Source organism: Mobula birostris, chromosome 1, assembly GCF_030028105.1.
Source record: "Mobula birostris isolate sMobBir1 chromosome 1, sMobBir1.hap1, whole genome shotgun sequence".
Taxonomy (NCBI): Eukaryota; Metazoa; Chordata; class Chondrichthyes; order Myliobatiformes; family Myliobatidae; genus Mobula; species Mobula birostris.
The window spans coordinates 78,094,293-78,115,672 of NC_092370.1; the positions used below are offsets into that span (position 1 = coordinate 78,094,293).

Here is a 21,380-nt window from a genome sequence, read left to right on the forward strand (position 1 = left end):
CTAGTGTAGTGATCCGTGAGGACCAAAACATTCGCGGTATTGCTGGTGTCCGGCTCAATAGACAGGAAATCCATACACACCAGGTCCATGGGTCCTGCACTCTGCAAGTGGGATAACGGAGCCGCCTGCGCAGGCAAGGTCTTCCTCCTGACGCAACGGCTACAGGTCTTACAGTATTCTTCCACCTCCCCCCTCATCCGGGGCCAGTAAAACCGGTCCTTGACTAATCCATAGGTCTTCTCTACCCCTAAGTGCCCGGAATCATCATGTAGAGCCTGAAGCACAGCCTTTCGATACTTCTCGGGCATGACCAGCTGCCAGCGCCGGGGGTGGTCCGGAGGCGACGTGACTCGGTACAGGACGTGGTTCTTCAGCTTCAACCGGGGCCACTCCTTCAGTAGTAGAGGAACGGAGGCATGTTTCGCCTTCTCCACCTGCCCCATATCACCCTGGCTAACCGCGTACCAGATAGTGCCAAGGCTTGGGTCATCACGCTGAGCCGCCTGTACTTCCTGGTGACTCAACTCCGGCAGCTGCCGGTTCCTCAGAGCAGTCACATTACAGTAAACAGTGGGCAGCGCGTCACCGTCAGCCCCCAGTTGATCTACTGCCCGATCCGTTCCCATCTGTGCTCCTACTTCCCCGTCGCTCCCAACTTGACACATGGCCTTTACTCCCTGGGCAGGGACACTCTTCCACTCCTCGGCCGTGCCCGACTCGTCGTGTGCCCGACGAGACAGGGCATCTGCATCGATGTTCCGACTCCCCGGGCGGTACTTCAGGCTGAACTCATAGGCAGACAAGGCTGCTAACCACCGGTGCCCAGTAGCGTCCAGCTTCGCCGAAGTCAGGATATAAGTGAGGGGGTTGTTATCAGTTCTCACTTCAAACTGGGCCCCGTATAGGTAGTCACTCAACTTGTCTACCACCGCCCATTTCAATGCCAAGAACTCCAGCTTGTGAGTGGGATAGTTTCTCTCAGATGGCGACAAGCTCCGACTGACAAACGCCACCGGCCTCAATCCGTTTCCCTGTTCCTGGTACAGAACAGCCCCCAGACCGTCGTGACTGGCATCAGTGTGTAGAACATACGGCTTCCGGGGATCAGCAAAAGCCAACACTGGGGCCTGTGTCAGCGCCCTTTTTAGAGATTGGAACGCCTCCTCACATTGAGCATCCCACCTCACTCCAAAAGGCTCCCCCGGGTTCAAGTATCCTCCTACCTCCGACCCTCGGTCTCCCTTCCTCCTCCTCCCCACAGGTGGATAGCCACACAGCAGCTGGTTCAATGGATGACTCATTTTCGCATATCCTTTCACGAATCGCCGGTAATATCCGCAAAACCCCCAAAACGAGCGTAAGGCGCTCACCTTCTGAGGTCTCGGCCAGGTGGCGACTGCGGCTATCTTACCCGGATCGGTGGCCACTCCATTTCGCGAGATTATGTGCCCGACATAGCTGATCGACGTCTTACAGAACTGGCATTTATCCAGGGAAAGCTTTAACCCTTCCTCTTTCAGCCGACTCAGCACCTTCAGCAGCCGCTCCTCATGTTCCTCCAACGTAGATCCAAACACTATCAGGTTGTCCAGGTACACCAATACCTCCAGCAGGTTCATGTCCCCCACTGTCCGCTCCATGAGCCGCTGAAAGGTGGCTGGGGCCCCCGAGATACCTTGGGGCATTCGTTCGAACTGGAAAAACCCCAGGGGACAGATAAAGGCTGTCTTCTCCTTATCAGTCTCGCTCATCGGAATCTGGTAATACCCACTCCGCAAATCCAATACACTGAACCACTGTGCACCACTCAGACAGGCCAATGCATCTTCCACCCTCGGGACCGTATATTGGTCGGGAGCAGTGCGCCGGTTCGGGGTCCTATAGTCCACGCACATGCGTACCTTCCCATTTTTCATCCTTGCCACCACTATGGGGGACGCATAGGGGCTTCGGGACTCCGCGATAATCCCTGCGTCTTTCAACTGCCGTAGATCTTCCACATCTGCTGGGGCCAACCGCCGCGACCTCTCCCTAAACGGGGTGTCATTTGTCACCCGAATGGTGTGCCGAGTGCTCTTGGAACATCCTACATCAAACTCGCCCTGAGAAAAGACATCCCCTAACTTCAGCATCTTCTCCACCAGCCTGCTCTTATACGCCGGCGGTACAGGGGAGTTTTCAAAATTAAAGGCCTCCTCGGTCAGCCGCCCCCCGTTTCCCAATAGTTCTCTTGCAGTGGGCTTCACGGGGGCGCTGGACATCACCATCACCGGGAACAAGTGCGCGAGGGGCATCCCACGCTTAAAGGTGATCTCCCTCTCCGTTATATTCCTTACCATCACCCCCATCCGCCGTGCCTGTACAGCTGAGGGCCTCTGCAATTCAGGTCTCACCAGCGCCCCAGCCGGGAACCAGGACTCCCTTTCCAGGTCGTCGGGGGCGTCTACTAGCAGGGCCTCTCCCGGCGGCAATCCGGGGAATCTGGGGGTTCCCATCACTAATGCCGCCTCCCCTGGCTGTATCACCTTAGGCCTCGCCTGAGTGCACCACACCGTCCCTCGTTTGCACTCCGGGTCCAGCCCCTGGGGGTCACTCACTCCTTCGTACACTCCTCGGAACACGGGGTGTACCGAGAGGGTCTCCAAAAAGTTCTCCCCCCCCTTCTTCTTACAGGCTCCCAAGAGCCGTCGCACCAGAGGGGAGTTAGTCCCCACCAACAGGGCAGCACCACCGGTCTCCACCGGGTCCGGACAAACCAACACCAGCGTCTCAAAGGCTTCCGATACTCCCACATCTCCCTCTGAAAATTCCAATCTCACTGACAAGTATCCATCGTACGGGTAATCACCATCACTTATGCCCCAAATCTCCAAGGCGTTAAACGGAGTTACTGCCAAATGCTTCAGATATTTGTTGTAGAACGACCGGTACAGTAAGGTAACCTGCGACCCGGTGTCAAGGATGGCTTTCGCAAAGATTCCCTCTATCCGTAGGGACACGCTGGAACGGGGTCCCACCAGCCCATCAGGAATTTGGGCTTGTTCGTTCCGGGGTTCCATAGGGGTTTTCTGGGAACGTGTTCCTCCCGAGACTCCAGTCCGTTCCCTCACTGAGCCTCTCTTAAGTTTCCCGACACCTCTCCCTTCTTGGTGTCCTGGTGGCCCTCCCCCCTCGGCGCACCTCGTCTCTCACAATCCTTCCGTAAGTGGCCAGCTTCCCCACAGTGGTAGCACGCCCCCGGCCACTCACATTCCCGGCGGAAATGCCCCTCTCTCCCACAGTTATAGCACCCACTACTCGCCGCCTCTCTCCTCCCGATACGGGCCCCCGAGGACCCCTTGGATTTCTCTGGTCTCATCCCGGCTACCACCTCCTGAACCGCTGAAGACCGTCCCTGAGGGTCCGAGCCCCCTGGTCGGCCCAAAGCACACTCCTCGGCCCGTACCTCTCGGATCAGCCGTCCGAATGATGGAGGGGAGCTCTGCTTAAATGACTGCCGTACACTCCAAGCCACCCTGTCATCCTCCCGGGAACCGCTACATATCTGGCTCATCCTTAACTCCGCCACATCGTCCTCCCTCACTATACCTCGTCGCAGCAACCCCGTAAGCTTTCCTTCCAGCCTGAAAGCATAGTCGGAGAGCTTTTCCCCTCTTCTCTGCCCCATCCGTTGAAACTCTGCTAAATGCCGCCAGGGATCCCCTGATAGTCCAAACACTTCCTCCAAAGCGTCTAAACACTCCGATAGGGAAGCCAAGGGGCGTGCCGCTCTCAGATCGCGGACCACCCGGGCTGCCCCGCCCCTTAAGCTTTCCACCAATCGCTGTCTCTTTTCCTCATCCGAAACTGGCCACACCTCTAACAATTGGGATGTATCTTCAACCCAGGTCTCATAGTCATCCTCCCCTTCCGGGGTGGGCTTGGCTCCCGAGAAAATTCTCAGCTTCGGGCGGTGCACCTCAACCCTTCTCGCCAGGGAGGTAATGGCAGCCGTTAACTCGGCGGTCTCCTCAAGCCCATGGGGGCGAGGCCTGGCCAAACCTTCCCACTCCACACCTCTACCTCTTGCTACGGGCACCCGGCCGGGGGCCTCATCTAGCTCCTCCTCCTCCGGCACCTCCTCACTTGCGTCCTCGGGGAGGGTATGGAGACCCCACGGCCCCGCCTCCCCCTGGACATGGACTGTCGCTGGTAATTCTAAAGTCATGACGTCGGCACTCGCCCGCACCAACATCCAGCTAGCTTCCAGTTCTTTCCCACCCCTTCTAGCTACAAGTTCTACCTGCCCGATACCTTTAATCAAACTCAACCCTCGCACCAGTACCTCTGCCGGAATGCGATAATCGACCCCGCTTACCACACACGCATGATTCACCGGTACCTCCTCCATTTCACACCAACTTACAATCTTATCTCGCTCCATCTTCACACCACTTACCGCAACCACAAGTACAACTTACCCGAAAAAAAAATCCAAATCCCTGACGGTAGCCCCCACTTGTAACGTTCCGTTATTTTGGCTCGTGTATGTCTAGGGGAAATCCCGCCCAGCACCTGCTTCAGCAGTCCCCTCAGGGTCAATCGTCGCCCGAATCAATCACAAACATCAATCATCAGCCAGCACACCCAGTAAATTTTAACACATACACTTTATAGATATTACTACTTCTAGGGCATTAATATACATTTGATACAGAGAGGAAAGTAATGAAAAAAAAAGGCGCCAACACTTATTCAAAGTCCAAGTTCTTCGCGCGCTACCGTTGGAGCTCAAGTTCGACGTCAGACGACCACCCGAATTCCGTCAACCCACGGCTCGGGACCACCCGAAGTGATCGGCCGGAGCCTCTCCGCACGTCCGCCGTCCTCCTCGTCTCTCCTCCCGACTACCCGCCAAAACTCAGTCCACAGTCATATCATACAGCATGGCATCCGAAAACAAAACGATACATAACCACCCATTGGCTAATAGCACCCTCTTATCACCCTCTAAACCACAATAAACTGCTAGCGCAAACTCTCTGCAGCGTTAAAACACAACAAAGCCGCATTCCACAGATTAACATAACAAAAATCGCCATTTTAAATGTAACAAAAGAAAGACCCCGTACATATGTCTGTCTGAACAACCTTTTGAACTCCTCCATTGTATCTGTGTCTGCCACCGACCACCATTCTGTGCCCCACCTATCACCCTTAAACTTCCCTGCTCTGATACTCTAGTATTTGAAATTTTCACCCTGGAGAAAGGACTTTCAACTCCATCTATGCTTTACAGTCCAAAAATTTTTATAAACTTCGATTCAATCCCCTCTCAGCCTCGAATGGTCTAGAGAAAATGTCCCAAGTTTGTTCAACCTCTCCTTATTGCTCACACCCTCCAATCCAGGCAACGACCAGGTTAACCTCTCCTGCACACTCAAAGTTCTATATCCTTCTTGTAGAGTGAAAAGCTTGTCTTGTGTACTACTCATGCAGAGATTTGGCATGTCAACAAATACACTCAAAGTCTTCTATAGTTGTACCATGGAGAGCATTCTGACAGGCTGAATCACTATCTGGTATGGAGGGGCTACTGCACAGGACCGAAAGAAGCTGCAGAAAGTTGTAAATCTCGTCAGCTCCATCTTGGGTACTAGCCTACAAAGTACCCAGGACATCTTCAGGGAGCAGTTTCTCAGAAAGGCAGCATCCATTATTAAGGACCTCCAGAACCCAGGGCATGCCCATTTCTCACTGTTACCATCAGGTAGGAGATACAGAAGCCTGAAGGCACACACTCAGCAATTCAGGAACAGCTTCTTCCCCTCTGCCACCCGATTCCTAAATGGACATTGAATCTTTGGACACATCACTTTTTTTTTTGAAGTATACAGTATTTCTGTTTTTGCACTTCTTGTAATCTATTCAATATATGTAATTGATTTACTTGTTTATTTTTTTTTAATTTTATTATTACTACTACTTTTTTTTCTCTGCTAGATTATGTATTGCATTGAACCGCTACTGCTAAGTTAACAAATTTCACGGCACATGCCGGTGATAATAAACCTGATTCTGATTATTACACAGTGCATGGAGCTAGAATAAAGTAAAACAATAACAACACAGAATAAAGTGTAAAAGCTACTGGAAAAGAGCAGTGCAGGTAAACAATAAAGTACAAGATGATAATGAGGTAGATTGTGAGGCCACTTTTTCACTGTCCAAGAGGTCCATTCAAGAGTTCGATAAGAGCAGGACAGAAGCTATATTTGAGCTTATTGATACGTGCTTTCAGGCTTTTGTATTTTCCGCTCGACTTGGGGTTGGGGGAAGAGAGAATATCCGGGGTGGATCGTGTCTTTGATTATTCTGTCTGCTCTACTGAACCAGCGAGAAGTATAGACAGGGTTGATGGGGGAGGGGGCAGTGAACAAAACACAATACTCCACATGTGGCCCAACCAATGTTTTATATGCCTGCAACATGACTCATCTACTCTGACATACTCACATACTCTGACAACACATCGTGCCTGGCACAACCATTTACCATCGAGGGAGACCTGGGAAGCAGGTGCACAGGAACACCACCATCTGCGGATCACACACTCTTCCGCCTGGAACTAGCTCACCAATCCATTGTTGTTGCTGGGTCTGAATCCTGGCACCACCTCCTTAACACTGGAAAGGCAAGTTCAGCAGAAGGACCCCAGTGACTTCAGAGCTGGTTCACCACGATCCTCTCAAGGGGAACGTTTAAAGGAGATGTGTAAGGCATGTATTCCTCTGCACAGAGAGTGGTGGGTGCCAGGAGAGGTGATGGAAGTTGGCATAAAGTTAAGCGGGATTTAGAAAGACACCTGATCAAGCAGGGAACAGAGGGATACAGGTCACGTTTAGGGAGGAGGAGTTAGTTCAATTATCCTCATGGTTGCCAGACACATCATGAGCCAAAGGTACTGTTCCAAGCCCCATATTTAATCCTAAAAGAATTTGTACATTTCAGTGAGATTCTCTGTGCACGCCAGCTTCAACACTCCAAATATTTGTTCATACAAGTGATTCGCTCATGAACTCTGACCCCTCTGTCATTGTTCCTGCAATGGTTGATCTTCTCACCACTGTAGGTGGCAGGGATCCTGATTCAGAACCCTGCACACAGGATGTGTTTCCTTACTCCATCTTGCTCACTCCTGCTGTTCCCTTTCCAACAAACTAGAAATTCAATTCTCCTACCTCAAGTATTAATATTCCCTGTATGAAGTGAAATTCTCACCTCAGTTCTGACCTCTATCTCAGGCAGTTCTGCTACAACATGACAGTTATTATTCTCAGAAACACTATTATGGGAAGTCACATTATAGCAAAACTTCTCTTTAGAGTGAAAGAGGATGAAAAGTAACTTGATAGAGCTGTGTAAGATGATATAAAACTATACAGCACAGTACAGTACAGGGCCTTCAGGCTACAATCTCCTAACCTAGCTCACGATCAGTCTAATCCCACCCTCCTACATAGCCCTCCATTTTTTGTTCCCATCCACGTCCCTATACAAGAGTCTCTTAACTATCTCTAACGAATCTGCCTTTACCACCAGCCCTGGTAATGTGTTCCATCCATCTACCACTCTGTGCAAAAAAAAGCTACCTCCGACCTCCCTACAAAAATATTTTCCTCCAATCGTTTTAAAATTATGCTATCTCGTAATTTCCATCCCGGGCAAAAGATGTTTGCGGTCCTCTTGGAAACCAACCAAAGGTGTTTGGTCTTTTTTTAAATGCCTTTTACAAATGCAGGACAATGCTGGACATTAAGAATTTCAGGTACTGCTGGTCTACCCCATCAGCAAGATGTGCCTTGACGGACGAGCTGGACTTGGTGCGTCCGAGGAAGTCGGAGGAAGCCACTGTGCGGTCTAACTGCGAGTGAGTGTCTTGGACATTTCTGTTGTGATCACAAGTCCCCGTTAGACATTGATAATGTACAATACTACAAGTACGTTTCCCTTGTTTATCTGCAAGACAGATGGCGGGAAAGCTACATAGTCTCGTAAACACAAAATAATCTGCAGATGCAGGAGTCAAAGCAACACCCACAACACGCTGGAGGAACTCAGCAGGTCGGGCAGCATCCGTGGAAACGGTCAGTCGACGTTTCGGGCCGGAACCCTTCGTCAGGACATGGCCAGAGGCCCTATAAAGAAGGTGGGGGGAGGGCGGGAAGGAGAAGGCTGGTAGGTGCCAGGTGAAAAACCAGTAAGGGGAAAGATAAAGGGGTGGGGGAAGGGAGGCAGGGAAGTGATAGGCAGGAAAGGTGAAGGAGGAATAGGGGAAAACACAATGGGTAGTAGAAGGAGGCGGAACCATGAGGGAGGTGATGGGTAGCTGGGGGAGGGGCAGAGTGAAATAGAGATGGGGAAAGGGAGGGGGAGGGAATTACCAGAAGTTGGAGAATTCTATGTTCATACCAAGGGGCTGGAGACCACCTAGACGGTATATGAAGTGTTGCTTCTCCAACCTGAGTTTAGCCTCATCATGGCAGTAGAGAAGGTCATGTATGGACATATCTGAATGGGAGTGGGAAGCAGAGTTGAAGTGGGTGGCTACTGGGAGATCCTGTCTGTTATGGCGGATGGAGCGGAGGTGCTTAATGAAGTGGTCCCCCAATCTGCATCGGGTTTCACCGATGTAGAGGAGGCCGCACCGGGAGCACCGGATGCAATGGATGACCCCAACAGACTCACAAGTGAAGTGTTGCCTTGCCTGGAAGGACTGTTTGGGGCCCTGAATGGTGGCAAGAGAGGAGGTGTAGGGACAGGTGTAGCACTTATGCTTACAAGGATAAGTGCCGGGTGGGAGATCCATGGGGAGGGGCGTGTGGACCAGAGAGTCGCGGAGGGACCGATCCCTACGGAAAGCGGAGAGGGGTGGAGAGGGAAAGATGTGCTCAGTGGTGGGGTCCTGTTGAAGGTGGCGGAAGTTGCGGAGCATAACGTGTTGGATCCGGAGGCTAGTGGGGTGGTAGGTGAGGACAAGGGAAACCCTGCCTCCCTTCCCCCTCCCCTTTATCTTTCCTCTTACTGGTTTTTCACCTGGCACCTACCAGCCTTCTCCTTCCCACCCTCCCCCCACCTTCTTTATAGGGCCTCTGCCCCTTCCCTCTACAGTCCTGACAAAGGGTTCCAGCCCGAAACATTGACTGATCGTTTCCACGGATGCTGCCCGACCTGCTGAGTTCCTCCAGCGTGTTGTGAGTGTTGCTACATAGTCTCGGTTGTCACAAGGATTAGACCTCAAGCCGCAGGCTTGCCTATTGCAGCAGTCTAGGAGAGGAGGTGCCGAAAGTAGTGTAGCATGACGTCCATGCTGGGTTAGGGGCTGTTGCCTCCCATCAGTGCTGTCCTCCAGTGTCAAATCAGTGGAATGATGAGCTGAATTACATGCAAGAATACATTCATCTGCGGTTTACTAAGAACTGCTTATTCTTGCCGATAACATCTATTCACCATCAATTTACAGGATGCGTGACTCAGAGACTTGGACTACAAATATTTTTGTGAGATTGTATGTATACTTGCTATCTTATATGTGCTATGTGTTGGTGCGTGGCCAAGTGGTTAAGGTGTTCGTGCAAGGCACTTAACCACACATTGCTCTGTGACGACACCGGTGCCAAGCTGTATGGGTCCTAATGCCCTTCCCTTGGACAACATCGGTGGCGTGGAGACGGGAGACTTGCAGCATGGGCAACTGCTGGTCTTCCATACAACCTTGCCCAGGCCTGCGTCCTGGAAACCTTCCAAGGCGCAAATCCATGGTCTCATGGGACTAACGGATGCCTATATGTGCCTTGTGCTGTGTATGACTGATGGTACTGCGTTTTGCACCTTGGCCCCGAAGAACAGTTTCATTTGGCTGTATTCATGGATATTCGTGTATGGTTGAATGAAAATTACACTTGAACATGAACATCATGGGCCATACTATGCTGCTGTTCTGATGAATTAATTATTCTAATTACTAATTACTAAGTAATCTGAGGAAAGACATTCTTGCCATAGAGGGAGTACAAAGAAGGTTCACCAGATTGATTCCTGGGATGGCAGAACTTTCATATGATGAAAGACAGGATCGACTAGGCTTATACTCGTTGGAATTTAGAAGATTGAGGGGGGATCTTATTGAAACATATAAAATTCTAAAGGGATTGGACAGGCTAGATGCAGGAAGATTGTTCCCAATGTTGGGGAAGTCCAGAATGAGGGGTCACAGTTTGAGGATAAAGGGGAAGCCTTTTAGGACCGAGATGAGGAAAAACGTCTTCACACAGAGAGTGGTGAATCTATGGAATTCTCTGCCACAGGAAACAGTTGAGGCCAGTTCATTGGCTATATTTAAGAGGGAGTTAGATATGGCCCTTGTGGCGAAAAGGATCAGGGGGTATGGAGAGAAGGCAGGTACAGGGTTCTGAGTTGGATGATCAGCCATGATCATACTGAATGGCAGTGTAGGCTCGAAGGGCCGAATGGCCTACTCCTGCACCTATTTTCTATGTTTCTATGTTCTCATTGCTGATAGTCATAGTCGTACTTTATTAATACCGGGGGAAATTGGTTTTTGTTACAGTTGCACCATAAATAGTAATAAAACCATAAATAGTTAAATAGTAGTATGTAAATTATGCCAGGAAAAAAGTCCAGGACCAGCCTATTGGCTCAGGGTGTCTGACCCTCCAAGGGAGGAGTTGTAAAGTTTGATGGCCACAGGCAGGAATGACTTCCTATGACGCTCTGTGTTGCATCTCGGTGGAATGAGTCTCTGGCTGAATGTACTCCTGCGCCCAACCAGTACATTATGTAGTGGATGGGAGACATTGTCCAAGATGGCATGCAACTTGGACAGCATCCTCTTTTCAGACACCACCGTGAGAGAGTCCAGTTCCATCCCCACAACATCACTGGCCTTATGAATGAGTTTGTTGATTCTGTTGGTGTCTGCCACTCCCAGCCTGCTGCCCCAGCACACAACAGCAAACTGTGTCACAGGATCTAGCTCAAACCGTGTCATCAGGTTTGCAGATGACGTAACAATGGTTGCCTTATCAAGAATGATGACAAGATGGAGTATAGAGAGGAAGTGGAGTGGCTGGTGGATTGGTGTGAGAAGAACAACTTGAGCCTGAACGTGGAGAAGACAAAAGTCATTGTGGACTTCAGGAAGCTGCAGGCAAACCACCCTCCTCTGCGAATACATGGCTGCTCCGTAGAGAGAGTTAAGTGCACCAAGTTCCTGGGAGTTCACGTTATGGATGACCTTAATATCAGCTCCGTAAACAAGAAAGCACAACAGCTTTCTAAGAAGATTGAGGCAAGCAAGGCTCCTGCACCCCCTAGTGTTTTACAGAAGCACAATTGAAAGTGGCCTGACAAGGTTCATCTCCATCTGGTACGGGAGCAGCAGAGCATTGGACCAGTATTCCCTACAAAGGACTGTCAGAACAGACGAGATGATCATAGGGGTCTCACTACCATCCGCTGGGGAGAGTCAAGAGCACTGCATATGCAGGGACTCTAGTATTAAGGATCCCACCCATCCATCCAACATTCTCTTCCACTGTCTGCCATCAGGCAGAAGACCATGATGCATAAAACACATGGTCAGGATGAGAAACAGTTTCTTCCTCCAGAACATCAGGTTTTTGAACTCCCTGCCATATCATATTCGAAGTGTCACTGGTTAAACCGTTTCGTACCTTACAATATTTAATATTAGTGCACTTTAGTTCGTTATTTATGTGCGATCCTTCTGTAGATTTTACCCTTATCCTCAAAAGCTATCGTGTGCTTTGTGTGTGTGTACACCCTGGTTTGGAGAAATGTTGTCTCATTTCTACAAACATTTTATGGTGATACATGTTATACAAGTACATGTATATAGTTAAATGACAACAAATCTGACTTGACTATGTTGTACTGTTTTGTATTCTATGTCCTAGGACAGGGCTGTGGTTGCCTTCCAAGCACAGATATAAATAGGTTTGCCCAATTGCACTATAGCCAGTGTGGCCCACTTAATGCAAATAAATGTTCCCTAATATAAGACCCCTCCCACCCCAGCAATTCTCTTTTCTCCCTCACTCCCATCAGGCAGCAAAGACAAAATCTGAGAGCACGCTAGGTATCCAAATCAGCGAATGGAATCCAGACATGAAAGATTGGGTTTCTACAGCAGTTTTTACATTTCTTTGCAGTCAACATTGGGCAGAACCTATTAAAGTTTGAGAACACCTACCACCAGATTGAAAGACAGTTTCTATCGAACTGTTATTAGACTCTTAAATGGACCCCTCATCCACTAACGATAAACTCTTGATCTCCTAATCTATTTTGTTGCTGCCCTGGCACTTTTTGTCTGCCTGCACCGCACTTTCTCTGTAACGATAACACTGCATTCTGTTTTCCATTTTACCACCTTGATGTAATTATGTAGGGAATGACCAGTCTGGATGGCACACAAACAGAAGCTTTTCACTGTAACTCAGTACATGTGACAATAATAAGCCAATACCAATTGCATTATAACCAATTTGCATTATTCAAAGATGTATTATAGCAGAAATAGCTGCATTTATCTTGTCTACTTATTAAGACTCCCATGGATAGAAACAGCTACCTCTAAACTAATCCCATAAACACCTCCTTTATTTAAATACAAGCTGTTTTTCCCTCTTTAACCTCCACTGATCAAACAATTCCAGCCTCTCCCATGTCCCTCATACGTTCCCTGGAGTTGCAACTACCAACCTGAAATGCCCAGAGTTACTCTAAAGATCAAACCTGTGATTCATAACACCACACCACCCACTCTTAAACCCCATGAGAGCCAATGTGAATTAAATCATTGAGCTTCTGACTCGAGATTCTAATTAAACAGCAGTGAAAATCCAAAGCATTATCCTTTTCCTGCAGGTATTTATTGATCAGTGTGGCAGATTGGTACAGGCACAGGACGGACCCTTCGGACCACAATGTTATGCTGAACCAATTAACCTATGACTCCTGATCCCTCTTGCTTTCACATGGTCCATTTTCTGCACAAAGAGTCTCTTAAGTGCTGTATCACACCTGCTTCCACCACCAATCCAGCCACCCAGCACTCTGTGTCACTCTGTACTTTCCTCCCACTTCATCTTAACCGCATACCCTCTAGTATTTAACATTTCAACCCTGGGAAAAAGACGCTTGCAGTCTACTCCGTCTATGCCTCATTAGTTTTTATAAACTTCTATCGAATCTCCCCACAGCCTCTGCTACTTCAGAGAAAACAACCCAAGTTTGTCCAACATCTCCTTATAGATTATATCCTGTAATCCAGGCAGCACCCTGATAAACCTCCACATCCTCTTCAACGCCTCCATATCCTTCCTATAATGAGGTGACAGAACTGAATGAAATCCTCTAAATGTGATCTAACCAGAGCTTTACAAATCTGTAACGTAACTTCCTGGCTCTCGAACTCAATGTCTCAACTAATAATGACAAGCATACTAAATGCCTTCTTTGCAGTCACTTTCAGGGAGCCACGCCCCAGGACCCCAACATCCATCTATTCACTGATATTGTTGATTGGTATACGCTACCTCGCGGTCAAGCCCAGCTGCCACGGTGACGATATCCCCAGTCTGATTATTGATGGTGAACATGTTTGAAGAAGGGCTGCTCGGTGTCTGGGAGAGGATCTTGTATCGCAATATACCATTGGCCGTGTTCGGGTCATCGGCATCAACTGCAGTAACAGTCATTACAAATGTGCCTAAGGAAGGGAAAGGAAGACATCAATGACCAATGAAAGTTAAATATTTATGGGAAAAAAAAACACACTTGTTTTCTTCATCATCACATCAAATATAGCATAATCAAAGGCCCCACCCACCCAGACATTCTCTCTCCCCACTGCCACAATTCACGCTGCCTTGGGAAAGCAGCCAATATAATCAAAGACCTACCTGACTCCTGGCATTCTCACTTAACCTCCTCCTCCTCTCCCCCCCCTATAAGGCAGAAGATGCAAAAGCCTGCAAGCACATACCACCAGGCTCAAGGACAGCTTCTACCCCATGTAAGGCTACAATAGCAATTGAATAGTTCCTTAGCATGATAAAATGGACTCTCGACCCAACGGCTACCTCGTTATGACCTTGGATTGTATTGTCTCCTTCTACTGCACATTCCCTGTATCTGTTACACACAGCTCCAGGAAAGTGACTGCAGAAGTTGATAAGTGGCAAAGGAGGCATGTAGTATGCTTGCCTGTATTAGCTGAGGCACTGAGTTCAAGAGCAAGGAAGTTTGTTGCACTTTATAAAACTCTGGTTAGGCCACATTTAGAGGAAGATTAAATGAGCTAGCACTTCATCCACTGGAATACAGGAGACAGAGGGGTGACCTTATAGAGGCATATAAAATCTAGAAGACATGTATAGTGTGAAAGTGCAGAGTTTTTTCCCAGGGTCAGACAATCAAGAACTAAGAGCATGGGTTTAAGCTGAGAGCAGAAGGACAACATTTTCCACCCAGAGGGCGGTTAGTTTATGGAACCAGCAGCCTGAGGAAGTGGTTGCAGCAGGTAACATTAACAGGTAAGTAGGTAGGATAAGTTTAGAGGGATATGAGCCAAATGCAGGCAAATGAGATGAGCTGAGATGGGCATTCTGGTCAGCTTGGACCGGATGGGCCAGGGTCCCGTTTCCATAATATATAATTCCATTTCTGACTTGGATATTAAACGCGCCTTAATCCTGAAACAGTGCTTCTTTGTTAAAAGCCATCAGGGAAGAAATAATCACTCAATCCTCCTGTCAGCCCCTTTCTGAATCATGACTCTGTATTGCTCTGTATTATGCCATCTTGCACCCACTCTGTTTGCGGAGCAACCTCCTCAATCCAGGCACTAAACTGGAAAACTATCAGTGTCCGGTTCACATCACAACAGCTTCAGTAAATGCAACAGCAGAATTACACATCTTCAGGACAATTCAAAATGGTTAACAACTCATCCTGGGGACTGATCTAACAACCTTAATTCAACAAGGTGAGGCTTGGAGAGAAAAATCTAGTTACAAACCAGAAAACTGTTATTATACACTTGTTTTGCTTGACAAACTTCAGGAGATCTCGTGATCACAAAATAGTTATACTTGAGCATAAACCATGAATAAGTGGCCATGTTCTAACAATCCCTGTGCTATTTGTACGCCACTGTATACTTTGGACTGCAAACATCACAAGCTCACTAACATACCTGGCTTTGACACTTCAGGAACAGATCCATTCCAGATTTGATGCAGAAATTCGGGTCGGTTGTCATTCATATCAATAACATTTATAACAATGTCAATGGGGTTTTCCACTTGATTCCCATTCAAGTCCACCGCATGAGCTCTGAGCTGCAGCACAAGAGGAAAAGACAAAATACAACAGCAACAAAGATCAACTCATGTTTAACATTACCTTCCAAGTCTCAACAAAAACACCCAGCCCACTGCCAAACCCCACCAACTAATGTTCCCATTTATGCTTCAGGATTCCAAGCATTTTAAGATTTAGCAAGCGTATAGAACATTTTGGACTGCACAGAAACTTTCCCATCAGGATAAAGTCTAAAACTTTCCAGGACTGATTGATGGGTAGATCCAATAAGATGCTTTACAACCCTGTAATCTGTTGTAAGTGGAACCAATAAGTTGTCTCCAGAACAATGCTGTACTTCAAGAGGACATTCCTTATTAATTATAATCAGTGAACCGTAGGGCCCTGGGGAGCATTGTAGAGCAGATAGACCTAGGAGTTCAAGTATATGGTTTTTGTGAGTTGTGTCATAGGTCCATTGGGTGGTGATTGCGGAGTCTGGCTCATTGGCCTTCATCAGTCAGGGCACTGATTATAGGAGTTGGGAGATTATATTGCAGTTGTACAAAGCTTGGAGAACTGAGTACAGTTTTGGTCACCCGCTATAGGAAAGATGTTATTTAACGAGCAAGTGTGTAGACAAGATGTCATTAAGCTGGGAAAAATACAAAGGGGATTAACAAGGATGTTGGCAAGACTCAAGAACCAAAGTTATAGGAAGATACTGGAGAGGTCAGAACTTTATTCTGAGCTGTGTGAGAGACCAAGCCTCATGGTGGTGGATAATATCATGTGGTTGGAGTGGCGGGGACAAGGACAGATGGGATGAAGGCACACAGTCAGTTTTTCCCAGGGCTGAGCAATCAAAAATTAGAAGACATAGGTTTAAGGTGGGAAAATTTAAAAAGAGTCCTCAGGGGCAACTTCTTCATGCAGATGGTGGTACAAGCTGCCAGAGGAAGTGGTGAGGCAGGTACAATAAGAATATTAATAGATACTTGTACTGGTATGTTGACAGGGAAGGTTGAGTGGGCAGATGTGACTAAACTCACTGAGCAACATAGTTGACATGGACCAGTCGGGCTAAATGCCCCATTTCCATCTTACATGACCCCTACAACTCTAAACTCCTCCCATTCCCAGCCATCTTTCAGTCTGCATTAGTTGGGCTACTCACCTTCCTGCTGTAGGTCAACATTCGACTTCTAAATGCTTCACTTTAGAATGTTACTCAAAAAAAAAAAGCAGCTTACATGATAGGAAGCTATTTGCTCCCGATCCAAAGGTTTGGTCACAGCTAGCTGGCCGGAGATGGGACTAATGCTGAAAATCCCAGTTGGTGGTTGGTCAGCTCCTGGTCCGGTGACACTGTAGCGCAATGAACGATTTTTGTCTCTGTCTGATCTGATCTGTTTGTCCAAAAAGAAATAGGAGACATTACCGGTGAAAAAGGCGAATGGTATGCTGGCATTCATAGGAGGAGGATTCGAGTACAGGAGCAGGGAGGTATTACTGCAGTTGCACAAGGCCTTGGTGAGACCACACCTGGAGTATTGTGCGCGGTTTTGGTCCCCTAATCTGAGGAAAGACATTCTTGCCATAGAGGGAGTACAAACAAGGTTCACCAGATTGATTCCTGGTATGGCAGGACTTTCATATGATGAAAGACTGGATCGACTAGGCTTATACTCGTTGGAATTTAGAAGATTGAGGGGGGATCTTGTTGAAACGTATAAAATCCTAAAGGGATTGGATAAGCTAGATGCAGGAAGATTGTTCCCGATGTTGGGGAAGTCCAGAACGAGGGACCACAGTTTAAGGATAAAGGGGAAGCCTTTTAGGACCGAGATTAGGAAAAACTTCTTCATACAGGGAGTGGTGAATCTGTGGAGTTCTCTGCCACAGGAAACAGTTGAGGCCAGTTCATTGGCTATATTTAAGAGGGAGTTAGGTATGGCCCTTGTGGCTAAAGGGATCAGGGAGTATGGAGAGAAGGCAGGTACAGGGTTCTGAGTTGGATGATCAGCCATGATCATACTGAATGATGGTGCAGGCTCGAAGGGCTGAATGGCCTACTCCCGCACCTATTTTCTATGTTTCTATATTTTTTTTTAAACTTATTGCCACTGAAGCACCCAATCCCAGCTAAAGGGAGCTACAGCAATGGGAATTGCTCCGCCCAAGACCACAAGAAACTGCACGTGAAGTAGTAAGCTGGTTTATTATTGTCACAGGTACCAAAGTACAGTGAAAAACTTGTCTTGCATACCATCCATACAGATCATGTCATTACAATATGCATCGAGGTAAACAATAACAGAATGCAGTGCAGTAACAGAGAAAGTGCAGTGTAGGTAGACAACACAGTGCAAAGAAAATGCAGTGCAGCCCAGTGGAGTCTGTCCACAATTCCCACTGGCTTGGAAAAGCAGCCAATATAATCAAAGACCCTACCCACTCTGGACATTATCTTCTCCTCGCTCTCCCATCGGGTAGAAGATACAAAAGACTAAAGGCACGTACCACCATGCTCAAGGACAGCTTCTATCACACTGTTATCACAGTCCTGAATGAACAATTTTTGATCTCTCAGCCTACCCTGTCGTGGCTCTTGCACTTTGCCTGCCCATACTGTGCTTTCGCTGTAACTGTAACACTATATTCTGCATTGTTTTTCTTTTGTATTATCTCGGTATACTTACGTATGGAACAAACTGGATGGCATGCAGGCAAAATCTTTGTACAAGTGACAGTAATTAAACAATTACTAGTACCCAGTCATAAGGAATCATCCTGCATTTCCATACTCTTTCACATCATTTGTACATGCTTCATAGACAATGATGCATTTTAAAAGTCTGGCCGCTATTTAGTATGGAAGGGCAACAGCCAAAATTGGATTGGATCACATCCAGTCGATGGACAGATATAGAAATATTGGCAGGGTCAAGAACTCAAGATCATTTGGCCTTGTGTAATGGAACAGACCGAGTAGGAGGTACAAGTGCATAGCTTGTTGAAAGCAACAATACAGGTAGACAGGGTGATGAAAAAGGCACTTAGCATGCTGGACTTCATCTGTCAGGGCAATGAGTTTAGGAGCTGGGATATTATCTTGCAGTTATACAAGTTGTTGGTGAGACCACATCTTGGCAGTACTGTGTACAGTTTTGGTCACCTTGTTATAGGACAGATGTGATCGAACTGGAAGGTTTGTAAAAACATTGCCAGACTAGAGGGCCTGAGTTATAGGGAGAGGTTAGTCAAGTTAATTCTTTATACCTTGGAACATGAGAGAAAAGGAGCAACCTTATAGAAATGTCTAAAATTCTTTGAAACATGCATAGGATGGATGGTACCAGGCTTTTCTCCAGGGTAGGGGAGTCAAAAGTGAGGGGGGCATTGATTTAGGGTGAGGGGGAAAGATTTAAAAGGGACCTGAGGGGCAACTTTTTCCATGCAGAGGGTGGTGAGTATATGGAACGAAATGCCAGAGGAAGTGGTTGAGGCAGGAACAACAGTATCATTTAAGAAGCACTTGGATAGTTACATGGGGGAGGTGGCTGGGCTCCGAGGGACATGGAATGAACACGGGAAACTGGGACTAGCTGAGTGGACAAAGTGGTCAGCGTGGACTGTTTGGGTCAAAGGGACCGTTTCTGTGTTGTATTGCCCCGTGACTCTACAACTTTGGTCAAATAGCTCAGTCAAGACAACCCACACATAGCACACTGCTCCCACCAGCGCTGGTTTTGCTGCTTTGTTTTACAGAATGGAAATCAACCCCACCATCTTCCAAGTCCAAGGCAAGAGAATTGCCAACTAAGCCACTGTGAAGGTAAATATAATCCTTCAGTTATTGCAGACACAATACCTACTACGTTGTGCTAAAGAGCTACAGTTCATTGAGGCCACTGGGTTAATAAAGCTTAAGGATCTGTATGGGTATATTTATACAGTAAACCAATGAATGCAAGGTTTTAATTTAATGGAGTCTTAAAGACGCTCCAGAATTTTACAGAAAACCGTGCACAAGTCTGTAAAAATAGTTTCTAAATCTTGCAAACTAATTATCATATTGTAAAACCACAGTCCACAAGAAGCATTCCTCTTGAATCCTACATCACACCACCTCTGCTGGCTCTCTGATTAAATGTAGCACTTGCTCTCTACGGCCCCCACTTCCTACAGAGGTACAGGAGCTCAAGGGAGGTATTTATTTCCATTATCCAGGTAGCCTCCCATTCGGGTCGTGCCCTGATCTCAGTGATTTCACTCAGCAGCAGGTATAGAGCCTTGAGTCTCGCACCATCAGGTTCAAGAATAACTTCTGTTACATGTGGAGCTGATGTTGCCCAGGAGGTTCTTTGGAAGTCAAGAATGAGGGGCAAATCTTATGCTTGCAGCCATTGCAGTTCGTTACAGGTCAAGTAATGCCAGTCAGTAGCAGCAAGCAAGGCAAGTAAGATAGTAACAAAGGAACTCAAGCACATGTTCTTCCTTTGTATCACAAACCGGTCTAAGCCAGTTATGGATCCCGGTTAACAGGTGCCCTACGACTTACCAAGAAGGTACAGAAATGTAGCGCCAAAATAAAAATTACTGAAAGTTTACAAATAGGTGATTACACAAATATACGAGTAAGCAAAAAGAAATCTAAAACTGGAAGAAAAAAACTCCAATCTGGACCCCAATTCAAAACTATATTCCTACAACCCACAAGTTATTAAACTGACCACAACTCTAACACTACAGACAACCTTATACTACCAGGTACTTGACTCTAATTATTCAAAAACAAAACCCGAATCTAAAGCTAATCTTTCCCCTCTCTCTTTTTGTATAATTTATATTCTATGTGTTTTCTGTACCTATGTGCCTGTGAAGCTGCTGCGAGCAAGTTTTTTTTATTGTGCCTGAACATTACTGCACTTGTGCACATGACAATAAACTCGACTCAACTTCAGAAGGTTCACAAAGCTGATTTCCGGCATGGAGAGACTAGTCTTGTGAGGGAGGAATAAGTGAGTAAAGGACTGAGGTTGTATCTATATTCATTGGAGTGTAAAAGAGTGAGAGGTAATCGCATTAAAACATAAGAATCTGAAAACTTAAAGTGGAGTTTATTGTCAATATGTACCAGTTCATATATGCATAGATGCAATGAAAAACTTACATCTAGCAGCATCACTGGTACATAATCATCATAAAAGCAGCATTCACAAGAAAAACATAATTAAACATCAATTATATATGTTTTTTTTACAAAAAAGGACAGAATTAGAAAAATAATAAACAAGGTCCATTTTAATGCAGTGATCAGTGGTCATAGTGTTTCTACCCTTATCAAGGACCAACACCATCCAGGCTATGTTCTCTTCTCACTGCTGCCTTCAGGAAAGAAATTCAGGAATCTTACAGCAAGTCCCACATCAGCAAGTTCAGGTTATTGCCCTTCAACCATCGGGCTCCTGAACCAGTGTGGGTAACTTTACTCACCTCAACACTGAATTGATTCCACAATCTATGGACTCACTTTCAAGGAATCTACAACTCATGCTCTCGGTATTATTTATTTATTTTTGCCTCTGCCCGGTCTATCTTTTGCACATTGGTTGCTTGTCAGCCTTTGCTGCTGTGTAACTTTTCATTGACTCCACCGTACTTCTTCGTTCTACTATAAATGCCCACTAGAAAATGAATCTCAGGGTAGTATATGGTAACATATACATACTTTGATAATAAATTTACTCTGTACTTTGTGATTAGGATTGTGCTGGATGGTTGAAGAACTGAACGATTGAATGGATGTAGCTGTTCTTGAACCTGGTGGTGAGAGACTTCAGGTTTCTGTGCAACCTGACTGATGACAGCTATGAGAATGTACCATGGCCCGCCCGCAGGGTGGGATCGCTGGTGGTGGACATTGCCAGCTTGGGGCAGGACCTCCTGTGGACTCTACTGATATGTATGGTAGTGTTGAGAACATG

General features: G+C 46.9%; 1 protein-coding gene across 1 annotated transcript in view; it reads right to left on the minus strand.

Moving 5' to 3' along the window:
- LOC140197599 (cadherin-2-like) overlaps positions 1-21,380 on the minus strand; it is a 216,447-nt gene that overhangs the window by 64,779 nt on the left and 130,288 nt on the right. Inside the window, exons 5-7 of the mRNA XM_072257807.1 lie at positions 16,644-16,799; positions 15,284-15,428; positions 13,623-13,795 (exon numbers count right to left, since the gene is read on the minus strand). Coding sequence (XP_072113908.1) covers positions 13,623-13,795; positions 15,284-15,428; positions 16,644-16,799 — 474 coding nt within the window. The remainder of the gene's footprint in view (positions 1-13,622; positions 13,796-15,283; positions 15,429-16,643; positions 16,800-21,380) is intronic.